We start from the raw sequence: 21,473 nt of genomic DNA, 5'->3' as shown, positions 1-21,473 counted from the left end.
GAAAGTAAATTTGAGTGAATGAAAGAGGAAATTATTATCTTAAGCAAAGTATCTGAGACTTTGAATGACAAATACTGCATAGTTCTTCTCATATAAGGATCCCAGATTTTTTTTTTGGTGTGTTTGTGTACAAGTGGAGGTATAGAAACTAGAAAGGTGACCATAAGAGGTTAGATAAAGATGTCTTAAGGGAAATTTGAAAAGGGGACATGAAATCATAAAAGGAGACTTGTAGTGGGAAGGGGGCAGGAGATTGGAAGGGTATATATTGGAGGAAGAGGACTGATTTAAAACAAAACAGTGTTTATGAAAATCCATTAATGAAACCCATTACTTTTTATATTAACTTAAAAAATAAAATATAAAAAGTAGATTTGAAAAAAAAAGTACTGATTGCTAGGGGCCTAGAGAGACAGCAGTTAAGAGCACTTGTTGCATTCCCACAGGACCTAAGTCCAGTTCCCAGCACCCACATCAGGTGGCTTACAACCAACTACTCATGATTCCAGCTTCAGGGAATCTGATGATTCTGACTTACTTCGGCACTAACAGTCACATTCATGTGCAAATACACACATACTTAAAAATTAATCTTAAAATTAATAGTAAAACTTTTAAAATATGTAATTAATTTTCTGCTTTTGCTTTAAAAAATTTGCTTGGCAGTGGTGGTGCACTCCTTTGATCCCAGCACTTGGGAGGCAGAGGCAGGCAGATCTCCGTGAGTTCAAGGCCAGCCTGGTCTACAGAGTGAGTTCCAGGACATCTAGGACTGTTACACAGAGAAATCCTGTCTCAAAAAACCAAAATAAATAAATAAACCTATTTTAACATTAGTGCTTATAGTATGTGAATTCAAACATATAACTCTCAATATTCAAGATGGATCAGTCTTTTTGAAGACTCCTTGTTTTGTTTTGTTTTGGTTTTTGGTTTTTGGTTTTTCAAGACAGGAACCAGCTCTTGTGCTTGGATTAAAGGCCTGCACCACCACCACCACCACCACCCAGCCTTGAAGGCTCCTTAAACTGTCCTCCCACCTGCCTTCCTCTGTAGCAGTTTTTTTTTTCTTTTGGTTTTTCAAGACAGGGTTTCTCTGTGGCTTTGGAACCTGTCCTGGAATTAGCTTTTGTAGACCAGGTTGGCCTCAAACTCACAGAGGTATACCTGTCTCTGCCTCCTGAGTGCTAGGATTTAAAGTGTGTGCCACTACTGCCCAGCGCTCTGTAGCAGTTTTTATACTTTTTTACATACCCTATGTTCTGGCTATGCTTTATTTGGAATGTAGATGTTTTAGAGCATGCATGCCTCATTTTCTCCTAGTGCTCTTTGAATGTGTAGATCCTTAAGTGGGAATATCATTTCCTTTATTTACCTAGTTGACTGCCACAACTAAGACTTTGCTACAGGCTGCTTCCTCCCAGGAAGCCTTTCATGCCCATTACCACCACCAGGACAAATGAGGTATTCTTTACTTAGGATATCCTGATAACTCTTTCTCCTGTGGCTTTTATTATAGCTGAATATTGACAAAAATATCCACTTCCCAAGTAATTAGTCAGCTCTCTCTTGCTGCTAGTGCATACATAGGTTCAAAGGCTATCTCTCTAGATGTTGGCAAAACTCTTATTTTCTCAGAATAATTTGTCTTACATAAAGAATGTTGACTAAGCCAAGTGGAGGCAGAGGCAGGCAGATCTCTGTGAGTTCAAGGCCTGCCTGGTCTACAAAAGGTAGTTCCAGGACAGGCTCCAAAGCTACAGAGAAACTTTATCTCAAGAAACAACAAAAAAAAATGTTGACTAAGTCATATTAAATGTGAAACTATTCACTGTAAATGACTCTTTAACATAATCTCCAGAACTTCTGTATTGGTTTTATAGACAGAAGTTTTTGTCCCACCCAGTACCACAGCCATTCAATCCCAAATAAACACAGAGGCTTATATTAATTATAAACCATTTAGACCTAATGCTCAGGCTTATTACAAACTAGCTCTTACAACTTAAATTTACCCATAATTCTTGTCTTTGTTTAGCCATGTGGCTTGGTACCTTTTGTCAATAAGGCATTCTCATCTTGCTTTCTCTGTGTCACTGCCTTTCTCCTTCCCAGAATTCTCCTTGTCTGGTAGCCCCACCTATACTTACTGCTGGCTACTGGCCAATCAGAGTTTTATTAAACCGATATGAGTGACAAATCTTTACAGTGTACAGAAGCATTCTCCCACAGCAGGTTTTTCACAAAATTTTCTTTAATATGCATTTTTATTTTTTTTAATATATTCACTCATCTTTAGTATATTTAAGTAGTAATTTAAAGACATGCATAAAGCTTCAAATAAGTTTTGTTTCTATTTTAAACTTTATAGGTGTATGATGATGGAAAATACGTGTATGTAGTAACAGAACTTATGAAAGGAGGTGAATTGCTGGATAAAATTCTTAGACAGAAGTTTTTCTCAGAGCGAGAGGCCAGTGCTGTCCTGTTTACTATAACCAAAACTGTTGAGTATCTTCATGCACAAGGGGTAAGTCTTTTGAGCATAATTTATGTACACACATATTCATATGCACATTCTTTTTTACTCAAGATAAAATTGAAAATATGAAAGTAATAGAAAACTGTAATGGGCTTTATTATCCTGCTTTTCCTTTACACAAACCTTTTTTATTGAGCCCAAAGTACGTTGAAATCTTGGCATACTTATGTTAAGTTGTTAATGCTTTCCAAGAAAAAGTTAATAAGATCTTTGGACCTGTAAAACATAGCTCTGTGTATCCTTGGAAATCAGGCCCTCTTAAAATTATAAGCAGAAAACGAGAATGGTGGTTTGAATCCACATAAACGAGTAAAGCCAAGTTCTCACCTAGTGAGTGATCTCATTGTTTTCTCCTGCATTCAAATTTTAGTAGATGATAAAAAAGAATGAAGTCTGGAAGAAGGGAGAAAGGGAAAATAAAGAGGAGGAAAGAATATCATAGGGAGAAAGTTTTGCTTATTTTTTAACATTTTTTAATTGATAAAATAAACTTAAGGTATAGATCAAAGATTTTTAAGTATTTTTGTGTTTTTGGTACATGTGCACATGCATATAGATCATGGAGGACAACATTGCTGTCATCCTCAGGAATACCATCTATCTCCTTTAGATCAAGGTCCCTCACTGGCCTGAATCTCACCATTAGGTGCAACTCCTAGCCGATGAGCATTTTATAGTGTTAGGATAATGTATTCATCAGCTTGTTTAGGTACAGTTTTTAACAGTATGAGAATAAAGAAATTTCGGTGAGTAAATGTATTATGTTAACATAAATCTCTAATTTGTATTTCAACTAGGTGGTTCACAGAGACTTGAAACCTAGCAACATTCTTTATGTGGATGAATCTGGTAATCCAGAATCTATTCGAATTTGTGATTTTGGCTTTGCAAAACAGTTGAGAGCAGAAAATGGTCTTCTTATGACTCCTTGTTATACTGCAAATTTTGTTGCACCAGAGGTAATTGTGAGGGATGTGCTTTTCTGTATTTGGGTATATTTAAGAACTTATTTTAAATCTTTAATATAGAATGGTAATTATTGTTTAATTGAAGAATCACAGAACTGATCATTGAAATAAATTACCAGCCCTTTGTTTTCCTGTTTAGTGCTTCAATGATATCACATTGCCTACAGGATAAAAATTTAAATTCCTTTAGTAAGATATTACAAAAGCTCTTTGTTTCTCTAGTATCCTCTTCCTGAAGTTCTAGCCACTTTTTACTCCTTTGCCTATTATTAACACTATTTTGTCCTCTTGTTTTGTTCTGAGACTAGGTCTCAGTTCTGTACCCAGCCTGGCCTTGAACTTGCAGTTGATCTACCTCAGCCTCACAAGTTCTGAGATTATAAATGTGAACCACACAAACGTACAGCTTTGCCTTTTGCTGCTTCTTTTGACTGTCTTCTGCCTCCCCTCTTTGCCTACTGACATCTTACTTGAAAGTTCAAAACTAGCTAACTCCCATATCAAGAATTAATTGGAACTCAAATTTGATGGAGTGCTTTCCTAACCTATAGGAAGCTCTGTATTTGATCCCCAGCTCTACAAAAATGAATCAACCATGTTTTTATCTCAATATCAGAGTCTTTATTAACATGATTTTGTCATAATACTTAAGTTGAATTATTAATTATTTATATATGTTGATTTCCTCTGCTAGAGTCTACTTTTTAAAGAAATTAATCTTTTTCAAAATTTATCATAGTTCATGTCTGATACTAATTAATGAAGATGATTAAATGTTTTAGTGAATCAAATAATTATGCATTAGTAGTTTTAGCAACTGTAGCTATATGAGATTGCATGTGTTCTTAAAATATTGTTATTTGCCAGGCATGAGAGGCATGACTGTGATCCTAGTACTATGAAAGCTGAGTATAGGATCAAGAATACACAACATGGCCTGACTATATAAGAAGTTTGAGGCTAGACTGAGCTATAGAGTGAAATTCTAGCTCAAAAAGTAGTCTATAGTCATTTCGCTAGCCCCATTCAAAATAGAAATGTATTAAGATAAACTTCTCAGGTATGGCAGCACAGACATTTCTATCTAGTTACAGCACTAAGGCAGAGAGAGATAGATGGTTTGAGTTCTATGGTCTACATAGTGAATTTCAGGAAGAACTACATAGTGAAATTATGTCTTTAGAAATATGTGAAGAAAATTTACCTTTGATTTGTTCTGTATCCTTCTCTGTGCCCACAGCAGTACGTAGTAAATGTAAATAAAAATATCAATGTTAAATTCATAAATGTATATATGAATAATTTAACATAATGTACATAAATGTATATAAGAATATTCTAATATTTGATTACCACATGTTTTATTTGTTAATCATATTTTATTGAAGTACTTATTGTATTGTTTTGGGAAATGTAATTCCATTTAATATCAATATATGTAAAAAACATTAGAAAAGCTGGAAAGATCACTCCAGTTAAGAGCACTTGCTACTCTTGAAAAGGATCAACAACTAACAATCCCTTGTAACTCCACTTCCATGGGATCAGACCCCTCTCCTGGCCTTTGTGGTGCACATACAGACAAGCTGGGATACACAGAAAGATATAAATATTGGGATATAAATATTGGGGCTGGAGAGATGGCTCAGCAGTTAAGAGCACTGTTAAGAGTTAAAGTCCTGAGTTCAATTCCTAGCAACCAAATTCCCAGCTCACAACCATCTGTAATGAGATCTGATGCCCTCTTCTGGCCTGCAGGCATACATGCAGACAGAATACTGAGAATACTGTATACATAATAAATAACTTTAAAAAGATATAAATATTATTTTTAAAAAGATATTAGTGTGGTAATAATCATCTTACTTTTTCTAGGTTTTGAAACGACAAGGTTATGATGCTGCCTGTGATATATGGAGTCTTGGTGTCCTCCTTTATACAATGCTTACTGGGTGTGTACCATAAGCATTTATTCATCAATATTTTATTTAAATTATGTAGGCTTTTTAAATTCCTATATTGTAATATCTTTCCATGTTTCTCATACTAGTATGTAATATTATAATTATGTATATAATTATAGCCCTATAATTATATTTATAGCTATATCTTTTTTTTAGATTTCCCTGTTGTTGTTTTTTTTTGTTTTGTTTTGTTTTATTTTGGAGACAGGACTCAATATGTATATCAGACTGACCTCAGACTCAGAGAGCTCTGCTTGCCTTTTCCTCTCCAGTGCTAGGACTAAAGGGTTATCCCCACACCTGGCTATAGTTGTATTTTTAATGTCTTACAATCTTAAATTAATTTTCTATACTTTTATTCTGATTATGTAATAAAATACGCTGTTTTAATATTATCCTAGACTGTGTCCTAACTTAAAATACATATGATGTTGTGTATTAAGTCTGTCATAGTTAGGGTTTTATTGCTGTAACGAGACACAATGACCATGGCAACTCTTATAATGGAAAACATTTCATTGGGGCTATCTTGGATTTATTCCCTTATCGTCATGGTGGGAAACATGAAGGCATACAGGCAGACATGGTGCTGGAGAAGTACCTAGAGTTCTACACCTTTTTTTTTTCTTTCTTTCTTTCGGTTTTTTGAGACAGGATTTCACTGTGAAACAGTCCTGATTGTTCTGAAACTAACTCTTATAGACCAGGCTTGCCTTGAACTCACAGAGCTCTGCTTGCCTCTACCTCCCAAGTGCTGGGATTAAAGGCAAGCGCTGCCGCCAGCATCCAGTGAGAATTCTACATCCATTGGCTGCAGGAAGAGAATGAGACACACTAGGTCTCTTGAACTTCTGAGACCTCAAAACCTGCCCCCAGTGACACAGCTCCCAATAGTGCAACACCCTATGAGCCTGTGAAGCCATTTTCATTCAAACTACCACAAAGTCTAATTACTGTAACCTATTATTTGTCCTGTGCAGCTTCATTTTATTGTCTTTTATTTACTTTGATAGACTCTAATAAAATATTATATTAACTGAACTATTCAGAATACTTTTAGAAACTATAAGTAAATGAAAACATTATTAACTATAATATGCATTGACATTTTAACTTTATTATAATCTAGTTACACTCCATTTGCAAATGGTCCTGATGATACTCCAGAGGAAATATTGGCACGAATAGGTAGTGGAAAATTCTCACTCAGTGGTGGTTACTGGAATTCCGTTTCAGATACAGCAAAGGTACGTGTGACTTCTGTTGTGGAATATTTGATCACACTGTGAAACTCCAAGACTGTGTAAATAAAATTTACTTTGGATCAGGGAACTGAACCAGCAACTAGTTGACAGGAATTAGCCATGGAGAGAATGAAGGAACCAGGAATACAGAGAGACACATGAGAAGGAGTGGGGAGAGACTTAGATCTTTTTGGTTTAGGACAAGTGAAGAGATGCTTCTCTTGCGGGATCTCTAGTCAAAAAAGAAGATCAGCTGGTTGTTCCTCGGCTTCTCTGATATAGCAGGTTTTCACCACATCTGACTTCCAAGTTTTTATTGGTAAATATAACGATAGATAGTTAAAAACGTACATTTGGTAGCCGAGGTTGAGCCGATGCCAGCAGACCTGAAATCCCCCCAGGCTGCAGTCTGAGAAGCAGGGGGACTGCTAGGCACACCTGATCATGATAGTTAAAATATCAGTAGATTCAGGTGCAGCTGCTAAGCTGACAAAAACAATAGACTTCTAACTACATGGTTATTTCATTTTGTTCTGTTACTGGGCTAGGAATTGAACTCAAGACATCATGTATGTTAAGCACACATTCTACCACTGAACTGTCATACCCTCAGCCATATTATAGACTTTTTGATAGGAATATAGGGTGCTTGATGTGTGTGCATGTTTGTCAGTAAACAGATAGGTGTGTTTGCAAAAGAATGTGAAGCACAAGGCCATGCAACTTGAGTTTAGGGGTATTGTTTGTTTGCTTGCTTGCTTTGCGATGTGTTCTCTTAGCAATCTAGGACTCACCATTTAGGCTACACTGAGACCCAGAGATCTACCTGTCTCTGCCTTCCCAACTCTGAGATTATAATGCATGCAGCAATGCTCAGCTTTTTCTTTGGGTACTGGGAGATTAAACTCAGGTCCTCATGCTTGTACAGTGTTCTAGTTTGTTTTCTATTACTGTGATAAACAGTATGACCAAATCAACTTGGAGAGGAAAGAGTTTATTTGGCTTAACACTTTCTGATCACAGTCCATCATTGAGAGATGCCATGGAAGGATATTGAGTCAAAAACTGAGACATAGTCAATGGAGGAATGCTACTTACTGACTTGCTCTCCATGGCTTGCTCAGCTTTCTTTCTTTTTTAAAATTGATATTTATTGAGCTCTACATTTTTCTCTGCTCCCCTCCCCACTTCAACCCTCCCCCAAGGTCCCCATGCTCCCAATTTACTCAGGAGATCTTGTCTTTTTATACTTTCTACTTCCCATGTAGATTAGATCTATGTAAATCTCTCTTAGTGTCCGCATTGTTGTCTAAGTTCTCTGGGATTGTGGTTTGCAGGCTGGCTTTCTTTGCTTTATGTTTAAAAACCACCCATGAGTGAGTACATGTGATAATTGTCTTTCTGTGTCTGGGTTACCTCACTCAATATGTTTTCTAGCTCCATCCATTTTCCTGCAAAATTCAAGCTGTTGTTATTTTTTCTGCTGTTAGTATTCTATTGTGTAAATGTACCACATTTTTCTTATCCATTCTGTGATCAAGGGGTATTTAGGTTGTTTCCAGGTTCTGGCTATGACAAACAATTCTGCTATGAACATACTTGAGCACATGTCCTTGTGGCACGATTGAGCATCCTTTGGATATATACCCAAAAGTGGTATTACTGGGTCTTGAGGAAGGTTATTTCCTAATTTTTTGAGAAATCGCCACACTGACATCCAAAGGGATTGTACCAGCTTACATTTCCACCAGCAATAAAGGAGTGTTCCCTTTCCCCACAACCTCTCCAGCACAAGTTGTCATCAGTGTTTTTGATCTTGACCATTCTTACAGGTGTAAGATGGAATCTCGGAGTTGTTTTGATTTGCATTTCTCTGATGACTAAGAATGTTGAACATTTCTTTAAGTGTCTTTCAGCCATTTTAGATTACTCTGTTGAGAGTTCTCTGTTTAGGTCTGTACTCCATTTTTTTATTGGCTTATGTAATCTTCTGGTGTCCAATTTCTTGAGTTCTTTGTATATTTTGGAGATCAGACCTCTATCTGATGTGGGGTTAGTGAAGATCTTTTCCCATTCTGTAGTCTGTCATTTTGTCTTGTTGACCATGTCCTTTGCTTTACAGAAGCTTTTCAGTTTCAGGAGGTCCCATTTATTAATTGTTTCTCTCAGTGTCTGTGCTACTGGGGTTCTATTTAGGAAGTGGCTCCCTGTGCCAATGCATTCAAGTGTACTTCCCACTTTCTCTTCTATAAGGTTCTCAACTTGCTTTCTTATATAACCCAGGACCATCTGCCCAGGGATGGCACTGCCTACAATAGGCTGAGCCCTCCCACACCAATCATTAATTAAATTGTGGGGTTTGGAGAGATAGTTCAATAGTTCACTTCGTTGCTATTGTAGAAGACCAAGGTTCAGGTCCCACTACCCACATAATAACTCACAATCATCTATAACTCCAGTTACAAGAGACCTAATGCTTTCTTCTGACCTCTGGAAGCATCAGGCATGCATATGGTGTATATACATACATACAGGCAAAATACTCATATACAAAATAAGTAAATCTTAAAAAATATTTTTAAAAAATGTTTCATAGACAGGCCCACAGGCCAATCTAATGGAGGCAAATCCTTAGTTAAGGTTCCCTCTTACTGCCAGGCAGTGGTGGTACACTCCTTTAATCCCAGCACTCAGGAGGCAGAGGCAGGTGGATCTCTGTGAGTTCAAGACCAGCCTGGTCTACAGAGCAAGTTCCAGGATAGTCAGGCTGTTACATAGAGAAACCCTGTCTCAAAGGAAGAAAAAGGAACACAATGGGCTGGAGAGATGGCTTGGAGGTTAAGAGCACTGACTGCTCTTCCAGAGGTCCTGAGTTCAATTCCCAACAATCACATGGTGGCTCACAGCCATCTGTAATGAGATCCAGGCAGATGAGGAGGAGGTTATAAAAGTTGTATTCTATTTCACGATGAGGGAGCTCAGTACATGCCAGTTAGGCGGTGAGCATGAGAACAGCAAGTGCCTCTAGACTGGTCATTTGGTTAACTTCTACAGCATGCACAAGCAAAGATGGCTGATGAACCTGAATTGTAAATCACTTTGTGGCTCATACTTAGGATTATTGGGGGGGAAACTACCACACTAGACAAGCATGGTAATGCACATGCTTTTAATCCCAGCACTCAAGAGGCAGGTGGATCTCTGAGTTTGAGGCCAGCCTGGTCTACAGAGAGAATTCCAGGACAGCTAGGACTATACAGAAAAGGCATCTCAGAAGAAGAAAAAAAGGAAAACTACTAAGCTGTGTGCAGTGATCAGATTTTCCATTTTGCATTTCATAGGACAGTCATTTTCATGCAGTGGAGCCTGCCACAAACTGTCAATATCACATATGAGGTCATATGAAGAAATATTACCAATAACCACAGTATCAGAACTTACACATCACACACTTTTTCTATTCAGTTAAAACTAGTTAATCTCTATTCCTTTGCATTCATTTGCACTCCAAAATGCTTTTTTTAGTGAAAGATGAGGATGAATATACACGTACACACACACACACACACAGAGACAGACAGACAGTTAAGACACCTGATTGTAAGCATCATGTCAAACTACATTACCCACAAGTGGAAAAGAGGATTATGTCGATGTAGGTGTGTCCTTTCAAAACTAAATTGCCTGTGTGAACGTTGTGAGTAGTTTGGGTTACATAATGTCTACGAGAAGAGAACGGGACCACAGCTACACTTTAGTGAGAATTTACTCACAACGGGCTCTGCTGACTGTTTGGTTTGCATTGTTTTCCTTACAGCTCACTGACCTAAGATTATGGGTATTACTTGAAAGGGTTTATAAATTTCAGATCATTAAAGGTGAAGATCAAAATTATAACAGTGACAGTGAAATCTGAGGCAAATGAAAGGAAAATTTAGAAGGCAAAACAAACTTCATAATTTTATTGAACATAAACGTAGCATGCAGTCCACAATGCCACTTCAGGCAAATGTAAGAGAGTGTCTTTCACCAAGTGTTTGGATATGTAAGAAGCTTTGAGATTGGCAGTAGTTGAAGATTTGGCATAATGAATTTAAAATGCTTATATAATTATGAGATGTTTGGCCATTAGGCAAACATGTAAGTCTTAGAAGTCTATGGTGGAAAAAGAAGTCTGTGGTGGAGTTTGAAGGAGTTGACATCATCTGTAGTAGCTAAATTATGATTATTATTAATGAGATTATCAGAGCATAGTGATAGAAGAACCAAGGAATGGATTTCAGCAAAATGCTTCCATTTAAAGAGAAAGCTGGACCTGGTGCAGAGAGATATATAGCTCAGTGGTTGAATTCGTGCCTGATATGTGTAAGGCCTCCCCAGAATCATGAGGGACAGAAGGAGGGAGGGCAGGCAAAGTGAGTAGCCATTGTAGGGTTAGCAATAGAAGAAAGAAGAGTTTGAAATGACTTAGCTCAGTCAAACACAGAGATGTTATTAAAATTATAATTGAGTTTTATTTTACCCCTGGAAGTTTTGCAACATTTACTTGAAGCAATTCAGCCTATTTTCAGAATTTGATAGGAAAGTTTTTTATTTTCATATTTTGATGTTTTTACCTATCTTTTATTTATACTTATTTATTTTTTATATAGAGTATCACGATGTGTTGCCCAGGCTATTCCCAAACCCCTGGCTTTAGTGAATCCTCTTTCAACCTCCCAAGTGGCTAGGACTACAGGCGTGCATTGCTGTGCCTGCCTCACTCTTTAATTCCAATTCTATTCCATTCTGTTCTTAGCTGTTAATAATAGCCAAGAAAGACTGCAAATGTCTAAGACAGAAGAGTAGCTAAAATAGCAACTCCCAAATTGCCACTATCTAGTCAGCCACCAGATTCTGTCAAGAAATCTTTTCTACCCAGGACTGATGGTACATTCCTAAAACCTTAACACTTGAGAAGCTGAGGGAGGAAAATTAGGTATTCAGGGTTATCTGTGACTACTTAGTGAGTTTGAAGTATGCCTAGGCTATTTGAGATGTCTTTAAACAGTAACAATAAAAATAAGTAAATCTCCAGGTTTTTGCCCCTCCAAATGATTTTTCTCCTAGATTTAAGGAGTATAAACTATTAAATTACAAACGTGACTACTTTACCATCTTACTTAGTGCTTTATTGTTCTAGAATAAGTCCATATTTGTTAATATGGCTTGCAAAGACCTTCCTCATCTTTCTATTCTCAACTTCTTCCACCTTACTAGCTTCCATGTTCTCCTTGACAATAAATTTCTACTGTAGCCACATTGCATTCTAGTCAGTTCCTCAACTGTGACATTGTATTATGTTACTTCCTATTGCTATGATAAATTTCCATGACCAAGGCAACTTCGAAAGTATTTAATTGAGCTTGCAGTTTTAGAGATTTACAGTTCATGATGGAGAAAATGCATGGTGGCAGGATCAGTAACTCACATCTCAATCCACAAGCAGGAGGCAGAGAAAGCTAATTTGAAATCGCAATAGTCTTTTGAAACCTCAAAGCCTGTCCCTGGTAACACTGACATACTTCCAACAAGAGCATACCTCCTAATCCTTTACAAACAGTTCCACCAACTGGGGGCCAAGTATTGAAACATAGGAACCTACAAGGGCCATTCTCATTCAAACCACCAAAAAACATGTTTTCTTGTACCTTAGGGTTTTCCTCCAGATCCGCTTCCTTTTGTCTACCTGAGATGTTCTGCTTCCTCCATACCTTCTCATGTCCAGCTCTTACCTACTCTTCAGGGCTCACCTTTTTCTTTTTTTTTTAAGTAATTTTATTAAATTATAAAAGTTTCCATTTCCGCCCCTCTTCCCAACACCCTCCCACTCCCCCCACTCCCTCTCCTCCTCCCTCTTCATCCCTTAGGGCAGTCAGGGTTTCCTGCCCTGTGGGAAGTTCAAGTTCCTCCCCCCTCCCTCCAGGTCCAGGAAGGTGAGTATCCAAACAGACTGGATCCCCAAAATCCAGTATATGCAGAGGAAACAAGTCCCAGTGTCATAGTCAATGGCTTTTCAGAAAGACTTCAGGCCAGCCACATTCAGAGAATCCGGCCAAATTCCGAGAATCTGGTTGGATTGCGTCCTCGTTCACTCCCAGTCCAACTGGCCTTGTTAAACTCTCATCAGATCCGTTCCCTTGTATCAGTGGGTGATAGCATCCCTCGCAGTACTGATTTCGTTTTTCATGTTCTTCCTCCTTCTGCTCCTCATTTGGACCTTGAGGGGCTCAGTCCGGTGCTCCAATGTGGGTCTCCGTCTGTATCGCCATCCATCGTCGGATGAAGGTTCCCTCTGATCTTGCCTTCCGTGCTCACATTCTCTTTCCTTCTGCTCCTCATTTGGACTTTGGGGGGCTCAGTCCGGTGCTCCAATGTGGGTCTCAGTCTGTATCGCCGTCCTTCGCCAGATGAAGGATCTATGGTGATAAGCAAAATATTCATCAGTATGGTTATGGGTCAAGGCTGGTTCAGGCACCCTCTCCTCTGTCCAGAGAACAATCTGGGGATCTCTCCTTGGACCTGGGATCCCATATATAAGCAAGTCTCCTGTAAACCCTAAAATGACTCCCTTAGTTGAAATATATTCTTCCCTGATCCCATATTCATCCTTCCTCCCTCCTCCCATCCCAGGCCACCTAGCTTTACCCATTCCTCCCCTACTCCCTTCTCTCTAACCCTCTCCCCTTCCAACAACCCTCCCCCCCATGCACCCGAGGTTACCTGGGACTCTTGTCTATTTCCTACCTCCTGGTGGATAGCTAAATAATCTTCCTCGGGTTCATCTTCTTATTTAGCTTCTCTAGGATCTCGAATAATAGGCTCAAAGACCTTTAATTATGGTTAGAATCCACTTATGAGTGAATACATACCGTGTTCCTCTTTTTGGGTCTGGCTTACCTCACTCAGTAAAGCGTTTTCTATTTCCATCCATTTGCATGCAAAATTCAAGATGTCATTGTTTTTTACCGCTGAGTAAAACTCTAATGTGTATATGTTCCACACCTTTTTTAACCATTCTTCTATTGAGGGGCACCTAGGCTGTTCCCAGGTTCTGGCTATTACAAATAGTGCTGCTATGAACATAGTAGAACAAATGCTTTTGTAGTATGTTAGGGAATCTCTAGGGTATATTCCCAAGAGTGGAATTGCTGGGTCTTGAGGGAGGTTGACTCCCATTTTCCTGAGAAACCGCCACACTGATTTCCACAGTGGTTCTCAACCTATGGGTCATGACCCTTTGGTTGCATATCAGATATTTATATTACAATTCATAACAGTTGCAAAATTATTGTGGTGAAGTAGCAGTGAAAAAATTTTATGGTTGGGGTCCCCATAACATGAGAAATTGTATTAAAGGGTCGCAGCATTAGGAAGGTTGAGAACCACTGTTCTTAAGAGTCACTTTTGCCAGCACTCAGGAGACTGAAACAGGATTGCCACAAGTGTGAGACTAGACTGAGCTACATAGAGTACCAGGCTAATTGGGGATACATGGCAATACTCTATCTCAAAAACGTAACAATCAAAAGTGACATTTTTGTTGTTATTGTTTTTTGAGACAGGGTTTCTCTGTGTAACATCCCTGGCTGTCCTGGAACTCGCTCTGTAGGCCAGGCTGGCCTTGAACTCTCAGGTGTCTGTATTCTTCTAGCTGCTCTTGGCACTTGCTCATCCCATCAGGGACTTTACCTTGCTTTGTAACTGATTCTTTATCTCTTCCTTACTCAACTAAAGCTTTATAAGGCCAGAATTCTCTGAATATTATAAACCTCTAGAATTAAAACAAAGTTTAAAAAAGCTAGAATAAACTCATCCTTTTCACAATAAAAATTGTGGTACTTGGGAAAGAGAAAAGAGAGATTAAAGTATTTTTCTTAACAAATTTATCCTAATATTTGCTTTGTTACCAAAGGCCTGCTACCAGGAAATGTAGCATCATAAATGCTGAATAAGAATGCTGACAATATCAATCATAGAAATGATAGAAAAAAAGAGAAATAACCACGTCTTATTCTTCTCCTTCACCTAATAGGACCTGGTGTCAAAGATGCTTCATGTAGATCCTCATCAGAGACTGACTGCTGCTCTTGTGCTCAGACATCCTTGGATTGTCCACTGGGACCAACTGCCACAATACCAACTAAACAGACAGGATGCACCACATCTCGTAAAGGTGAGCAGCTCTATATCCAGTCATTGCTTTCTGTATGGCCTGCAGGATGGACAAGGCCAGCTGAGCCTCCAAGAAGTCTGTCTTCATGCCCAAGCAACTTTTCCTTTCATCTTGTTTACAAGTTCTAGTATGGGATTCTCATACATGGGTACCTAACAGCTTGGGGGCATGGTGACACAAAATGTCACTAATTAAGTTAGCTTAAGGGAAACTTTCGTATTTCTGTCATTCTGTATACCTAAGTTTCACTATCAGAAAAGACAGAATCTGTGAATTTTTCTAAATGAAAGATCATGGTTTATAGCCTCTCATATTACAGGGTTATAGAGACAAATTAAATGACCCTAAGAAAAATGAGGACTGTTCTGTTTGAGCCCCTCCCTGACCTTGTGTTATACAAAATTTCAACCTCTCACACTGCCTCAGTTTGAGTTAAATCTGAAAAATTAACCAGAGGTTATTCTTATTACGAGACTGATAAAGATCTATATTCATTTACATATGAAAATCCCTGGGGGACCTTTATTTTATATTTGTATACACGCCTCTTTGTTGTAACCTTTCTTTGCTTTTTTCAGGGTGCCATGGCAGCTACATACTCTGCTTTAAACCGTAATCAGTCACCAGTTTTGGAACCAGTAGGCCGTTCTACTCTTGCTCAGCGGAGAGGTATTAAAAAAATCACCTCAACAGCCCTGTGAAGTGACCTCAGTGAGATATTTGGTACCATGATGTAAGCTGATAGCACAAGTTCTGGCGACGGGTAGCACATACCTGAGAGACATCTGCAAGCACACACTGTCCCAGCTGGTACCCACAATGCTGCTGCTCCTGCTGCTCCTGCTTTCTCTCTTCTCGCTTTGATTGGTAGCAAGTTAGATGTTCCTGGAGCTTCGAAATGAAAATGGAAACATGATGAAGATATAATCACTGAATCAACAAGAAAAATAATGAACACATGAATACCACCTAAAATACACTGAATAAAAGTACTCTACACCATATAGCATTATTTTTATAGAAAATATTTCATGTCCCCTAAATATTCTTTGTTAGTTATAGAGATGGACAGTTTATGTTAAGCACTTAGCTTAAACAATCCGTTTATATTAGCACTGTTTCCCTTGTGCCATCCAACATTTTGTATGTTTTTGTAAACAGTTCATATACAGTACATTTCTGTACTGCTTTCTTTAATGTATACATGCCTTGTTTAACTTGGAGTCTATTAATCAATTGACTATTAAATCTGGATAAATAGTTCACCTGGATTAACAGTATTGTTGGGAAAACTTAAAGATGGTCAGATTGATTGAACAGATTTGATTGAACAGCTGTTGAATGTAATTCTTTCAAATTGTACATATTTTCCTCCATCTCTTTCACTGGTTTGTTCATTTGTTTCTTCAAGTCAGGTGCTCTGTCAGACTAACCTAAAGAGCTGTTAATGGTAAAGAAAGTTGTGTGTGTGTGGCATGAAATCAAGAATACACCTATGAAGTTAGTCCATATACTTTGTGATTTCTTAGGGTTTCTTTAAGGAAGTAATCCTCGCACTTTTAACCTTACATAGTCCTCATACTTAGTATTTGGCATATCATTTGAAATCCTGCCAACATACATGAAAGGCCTTTAAAAGAATCATATTAAAGAAATTGGAAAAGGAAAATTTAGCAATTGATAACTAAAGCCTTACTGGATATTTCATGTTTAAATAGATATTCTATATTAAACACTAATTTGAATGTAGTAAAGGCCACAGGTCTCCATATGAAATTGGATTTAAACTTTCTTATTCTAGAGAATAAAATATTCTTGGCCAAACAGTTTCTGTTCTAACCTGAAGTCATAGCTGAGGCAGGCTCAATGACTGATCAGCACTGACTGTTTTCTGAATCCCTGCTGATAGTTTATAGCCATATGATGTTTCCTTTGACTTCAGTGGTGACTAGTTTTCATAATGGTTCTTGGCTGTGCTTCAGTGCAGTATTCAGTATCTCCATCTAACTTGCTAGTTTCCTGTTTCATTTGACAAAAGAAACTTCTGTACCCATCATTACCCATATCTTTGTCACACTACCCAGTGTACATTGATATGTGATGTGAAAGCCATGAGCAAAGGAAAAAAGTGATTTAACTTAAACCTCATTAGGAATGTGCCCCAGTAGATGTGTCACTTACTGAGCCATTTACATCATAAATCTTTTCACTCAGAGTACTAACCCAAGAATGTGCTTTTTGCAATTTATAGAAGACAGTAGTCATTCCTTATCTTCTCTGCTACTAAAGAGAAAAAGACAATCTCTAATACTACGTTTGCCCAAGAAACACGAAATGAGGATGCATAGAAATCAAAAGTAGGTTTACCTTCTAAATAAAAAAATACATATTAGGACGATGCCAGAAGTTCTGCATACCAGCTACTGAAGTTCTTGAGTATATAAGTATATGGATGCTAACTATTCAAAGTTGCTCTCCATTGCCTGGCAAGAAAGCCTTTCCCCCTCTTCTATTCAATGTGTCAGATTCTTGCATCTATCCCATCTCTCATTTAGTTTTTCCTCATAACACCATGCTGCCCTTATTTCATATTATCACCAAAAAGAGCTAAAGTCAAAATCATGTACTTCTTAGGGCAATCCTCTACTATATTATGATGCGAAATTTATTTCCTTTAAGAAGAATTACCTTTGTCTTCTTTGTCTAGTCAAACTGCCAGTTTTATTGGATAAAAGCAAGTTACAGATTCTCAAAGCTGAAGACTTCCTACTGACAAGACAGGTTAGGAGCATAAATTACTTCATCTGTGACTCTGGTGTTCACATTATATTAGGACAAACATAGCCAGCAATGTAGTGCTTGTGCTGGGTTAGCCTTTCCATTCTTTTCACAAAGTCCATTTCCGACAGGCCACCATACTTACAGGATTAAGGCTCCTGAAGTCTTCTGCCTTCCCTGCATCGCTGTCAATTTCTGGGGCTTATCCCTTAGTTGTTGGCCCTGTTTTTATGTTTCTCTGAAAGAAGGAACTAAACTGACAGGAATCTTTTTGCAGACATCTCTTGGTTTATGATGCAAAATAACATCCCAAACAATAGAAATGCATTTAACATAGCCAAGCACATACTGGAAACTGAATTAAAATATGTGTTTTTGCATCTTCCCTTTCAAGTGATGATAGTAAATTAAGGTAAGTTTTGTTGTTTTTTGTTTGTTTTGCTTTGCTTTTTATGAATCATTTCAGCTCCTTCTGTTTAAAAAGGTATCTTCTAAGTGCATTAATTCCTTGAATTTAGCAGATGTAATGTAAATCTGTTTTTCACAAGCAACCCCAAAACTCTAAAAATAATTTTGGCAAGACCCAAAGTCAAGATGCTGTTAAGCTGGCATACGGAAGAGTAAGTTCTGAGTGTCAGGAGAGAGGATGTAGGGTATGTGTGGTAGTTTCCACATTTCATGTGCATTGCACTCCAAAGAACAGGTTGGGAGGATCAAACCATTTTTCCATCTGTTCTTTAGGCGTGGCTTCTGTTGGGATCAAAAGACATCAAGAGAAGTGGGGGTGTCCTTAAAGCTGTGCCCATACCTTCTGTCCAGGAAGAATTTGAACACAGAGTAGGTGCAGAAGCTTCAAGAGAAGGCATGTATTTGAGAGGAAAAGGACCAGAGTAGACTCATTCTGTGATGAAAGTTAGCCAAAGGCTTTTTTCAAGACTTTGGGACCTTGGTTCTTATTCACTATGGAGGCCAGTAACACACATCTCAATATGACTCTGATAGTTTCCAGTCCCTACCTTTTATGAATTACCTACAGTATTTTAGATTATTTTTCTATATTTTATAAAATAGGTTCCATCTTAGTGTGGTGATAATAATTGGAGACTTGTGAAAGTATTCAGAGAGCTCTCAAACGTAAAGGGTCAAAAAAGGTCTATTTTCTGAGACTCACAAAAACAATGGATTCAGTGGCTGATCTTGGTGCTTAAACCAGGAGGGTTCAGTCTAACTATCTGTCCCTCTGCAAGATCCAACTCCCTGTGACTAACTGGATGTATACTTTGAGCCTTATTTAATTCACAGAGAAGTTGACTTAATTCAGTGTTTTATTTCAATTAATGAAAATAGTCCTCTTTTCAACCCCAGGTTGCTTACATTTTGCTGATCTCCCCAAGTGACCATTGGTGGAGATTAATGAAGGAATGAATTCAGTTTCTTGAGACTGTGGTATTCTACAGAGCCACACCTAACCACTTTTTCCACTGAAGAATCTACACAGTGATAATGCCCAAATATGGATGGCCAAGAAGAATTTGTATCTACAGTGTGCTTTGTGTGTTTTTGACTCTGCTGTGTTGCTAAGTGACTTGTAACTGGTTCCAAAGTGACAGTCCACAAAAAAATTTAGTAATTAAGTCAACTTAATTTTCTTAAACCTAATGTCACTATAGGTCTCATATTTACCACTTTTATTCCAGTCTTTTACCTGTTCATAATGGGCATAGCAAGGGTTGGGATGAGAGCCTACTTCCTACCTCTTAAGGCACTTTCCTCATTGTTTTGCCATATAACCTTGAACTGCATGATAAGCTGTTGAAATATCACGACTTTTCCCAGAGCAACTAGCAAGGCGTATGATGTTTTGACTAGAGATTAGTGGAAAGGAAAACTTAGAGATTTAAGTCCAGATGTATGAACCTCACGAAAATGTCTTCTAGCACATACCATTTAAGTACAGTATATGGAAATGTATTTGAGAAGAGAGTCACTATAATAATTCTCTCTAAGTAGATTAGTTCAATGTCCAATGAAAGTGAACATCTTTATTCCTATATTACTATAGTACTGGATGAGCTGTATACTGAGTTTTTCAAACAAGTATTTAAAGTAGAACTTTTAAGTACAAAGCAAGGGCATGAGGATAAAGACTTGGGTTGTGTTTCTGTAAGTGTAGTTTACCATATAAAACTTGGTTTTTTTTATTTAAAGAAGGTTTTGAAGTATTGCCATTCATTAGTGTCCTTAATGATTATGAGTGATGAGTGTGTAACTCAAAATCATATACATGTATTAGTTTATCTTGACTTTTACCCTAAATAAAAAGGGAAAGTATACACCTAAAAGATGTAATTATTTTGCATTTTTGGCCATGAGTGGGAATGGGGTGGGTATCTACTTAAGCAGTTTTTAAAAAAGAAAAAAATCATAAATATTTTTCTACTGTTATATATGATCTTACTTTATACTAGTTCATCTCTAGTAAGGCATGCCAGAAGCCCAAGCAAGGTACCATATCAAGGGTTCTTATGTGTTGTACCTTTTATTGGTGGGTAAATTGCATAGATGCTTGGCACTGCTGCCATAGTTATGAAATGCTTATGAGGATCAGATTTTACTGAGTACTTTAAATTGTTTTACTTAAGAGTTTAATCTGGGAAGTTTGCAAATCATACTATTAATGTGTAATCTAAGCTCTTTCCAATGTATCCATGAATAATTCTGGAACAATATTGCTTGTATTCCTGTCAAAGAACAGGTTTTGTAATCTTTAAAAGAAATGGAAATTTATATAATAAAGTTTCAAGTAAAGCATATATATTCCTTTTATCATTATTTTAGTTATATGAGTAGACCATTATACTATAAAAATTTCTCACCAAGTTGTATTTATGAAATTATGTTGATAGAATTTAAAACAGGACTATTTCTAATTTAGTATGTGCAAAATAATTTTGCTGTGCATCATCTTAGATTCATGTTCTCAGTATCAAGCCTGGCACAAATGAAATAATCTTTTTCTTGGAGAAGCCCAAAACTACCAGAGTTGGCTCCAAAACTGCCCCGTTCTCCTTTGTTACCTTAGTTCTCCTTTGGATTCCCTTTGCTATCCAGAGTGAACCTTGTAACCTCAACTTAACTTCTCTCTCAGAGCATCCTGAACTTTCTTACATCTTTGTTTTTATACTGTACCCACTGAGCAAAACTCCAGTATTTGCTCTTTGGTTAATTCTAGCTATACATTTCTGGATGTTGTATGAAACCATAAAATTATACAAATGGCATTGAAAGTTTCTGTTTTCTTTATTTTTTTCTTTTTCTGGTTTTTTAAGACAGGGTTTCTCTGTAGCTTTGGAGCCTGTCCTGGAACCAGCTCTTGTAGACCAGGCTGGCCTCGAACTCACAGAGCTCCACCTGCCTCTGCCTCTTGAGTGCTGGGATTAATGCTGCAGTGCAATCACTGCCAGACAAGTTTCTGATTTCTAAATATACTTAAATCCTTATAGTATTTGTCCATCATTTTTCCTTACTGAAATCCATTCTCTCATTTCTTTTTATTTTTAAATAAAAAAATTGCTTGTTGGGGAGGGTTGGGGGTGTTTTAGTTTAGTTTTGGTTTGGTTTGTAGAAGCAGGACTTCACTCTCTGGCTTTGGTTGGTCAGCAAATGAGAGTGTAAACTATCCTGTCCCCAAACTTGCAGCAGTCATCCTGCCCGTTGCATCTAAAGTGCTGGAATTACAGGCATGTATCGCCACACTCGGCT

At 37.7% G+C, this 21,473-nt stretch overlaps 1 protein-coding gene across 7 annotated transcripts in view; it reads left to right on the top strand.

Moving 5' to 3' along the window:
* Rps6ka3 (ribosomal protein S6 kinase A3) overlaps positions 1 to 20,524 on the top strand; it is a 107,949-nt gene extending 87,425 nt beyond the window's left edge. For all 7 annotated transcript variants that reach the window (XM_085684408.2, XM_087903159.1, XM_087903158.1 and 4 more), the window contains 6 exons: positions 2,372 to 2,530; positions 3,340 to 3,501; positions 5,386 to 5,462; positions 6,604 to 6,721; positions 14,793 to 14,933; positions 15,512 to 20,524. In XM_085684408.2, the coding sequence (XP_085540534.1) occupies positions 2,372 to 2,530; positions 3,340 to 3,501; positions 5,386 to 5,462; positions 6,604 to 6,721; positions 14,793 to 14,933; positions 15,512 to 15,634 (780 nt within the window). In that variant the 3' untranslated portion in view covers positions 15,635 to 20,524. The remainder of the gene's footprint in view (positions 1 to 2,371; positions 2,531 to 3,339; positions 3,502 to 5,385; positions 5,463 to 6,603; positions 6,722 to 14,792; positions 14,934 to 15,511) is intronic.
* Positions 20,525 to 21,473: the final 949 nt, after the last annotated feature.

This window comes from Myodes glareolus, chromosome X (assembly GCF_982192425.1).
Source record: "Myodes glareolus chromosome X, mMyoGla1.1, whole genome shotgun sequence".
Taxonomy (NCBI): Eukaryota; Metazoa; Chordata; class Mammalia; order Rodentia; family Cricetidae; genus Myodes; species Myodes glareolus.
Note: the sequence above shows the minus strand (reverse complement) of the source record. Positions and strands in the feature narration are given on the sequence as shown.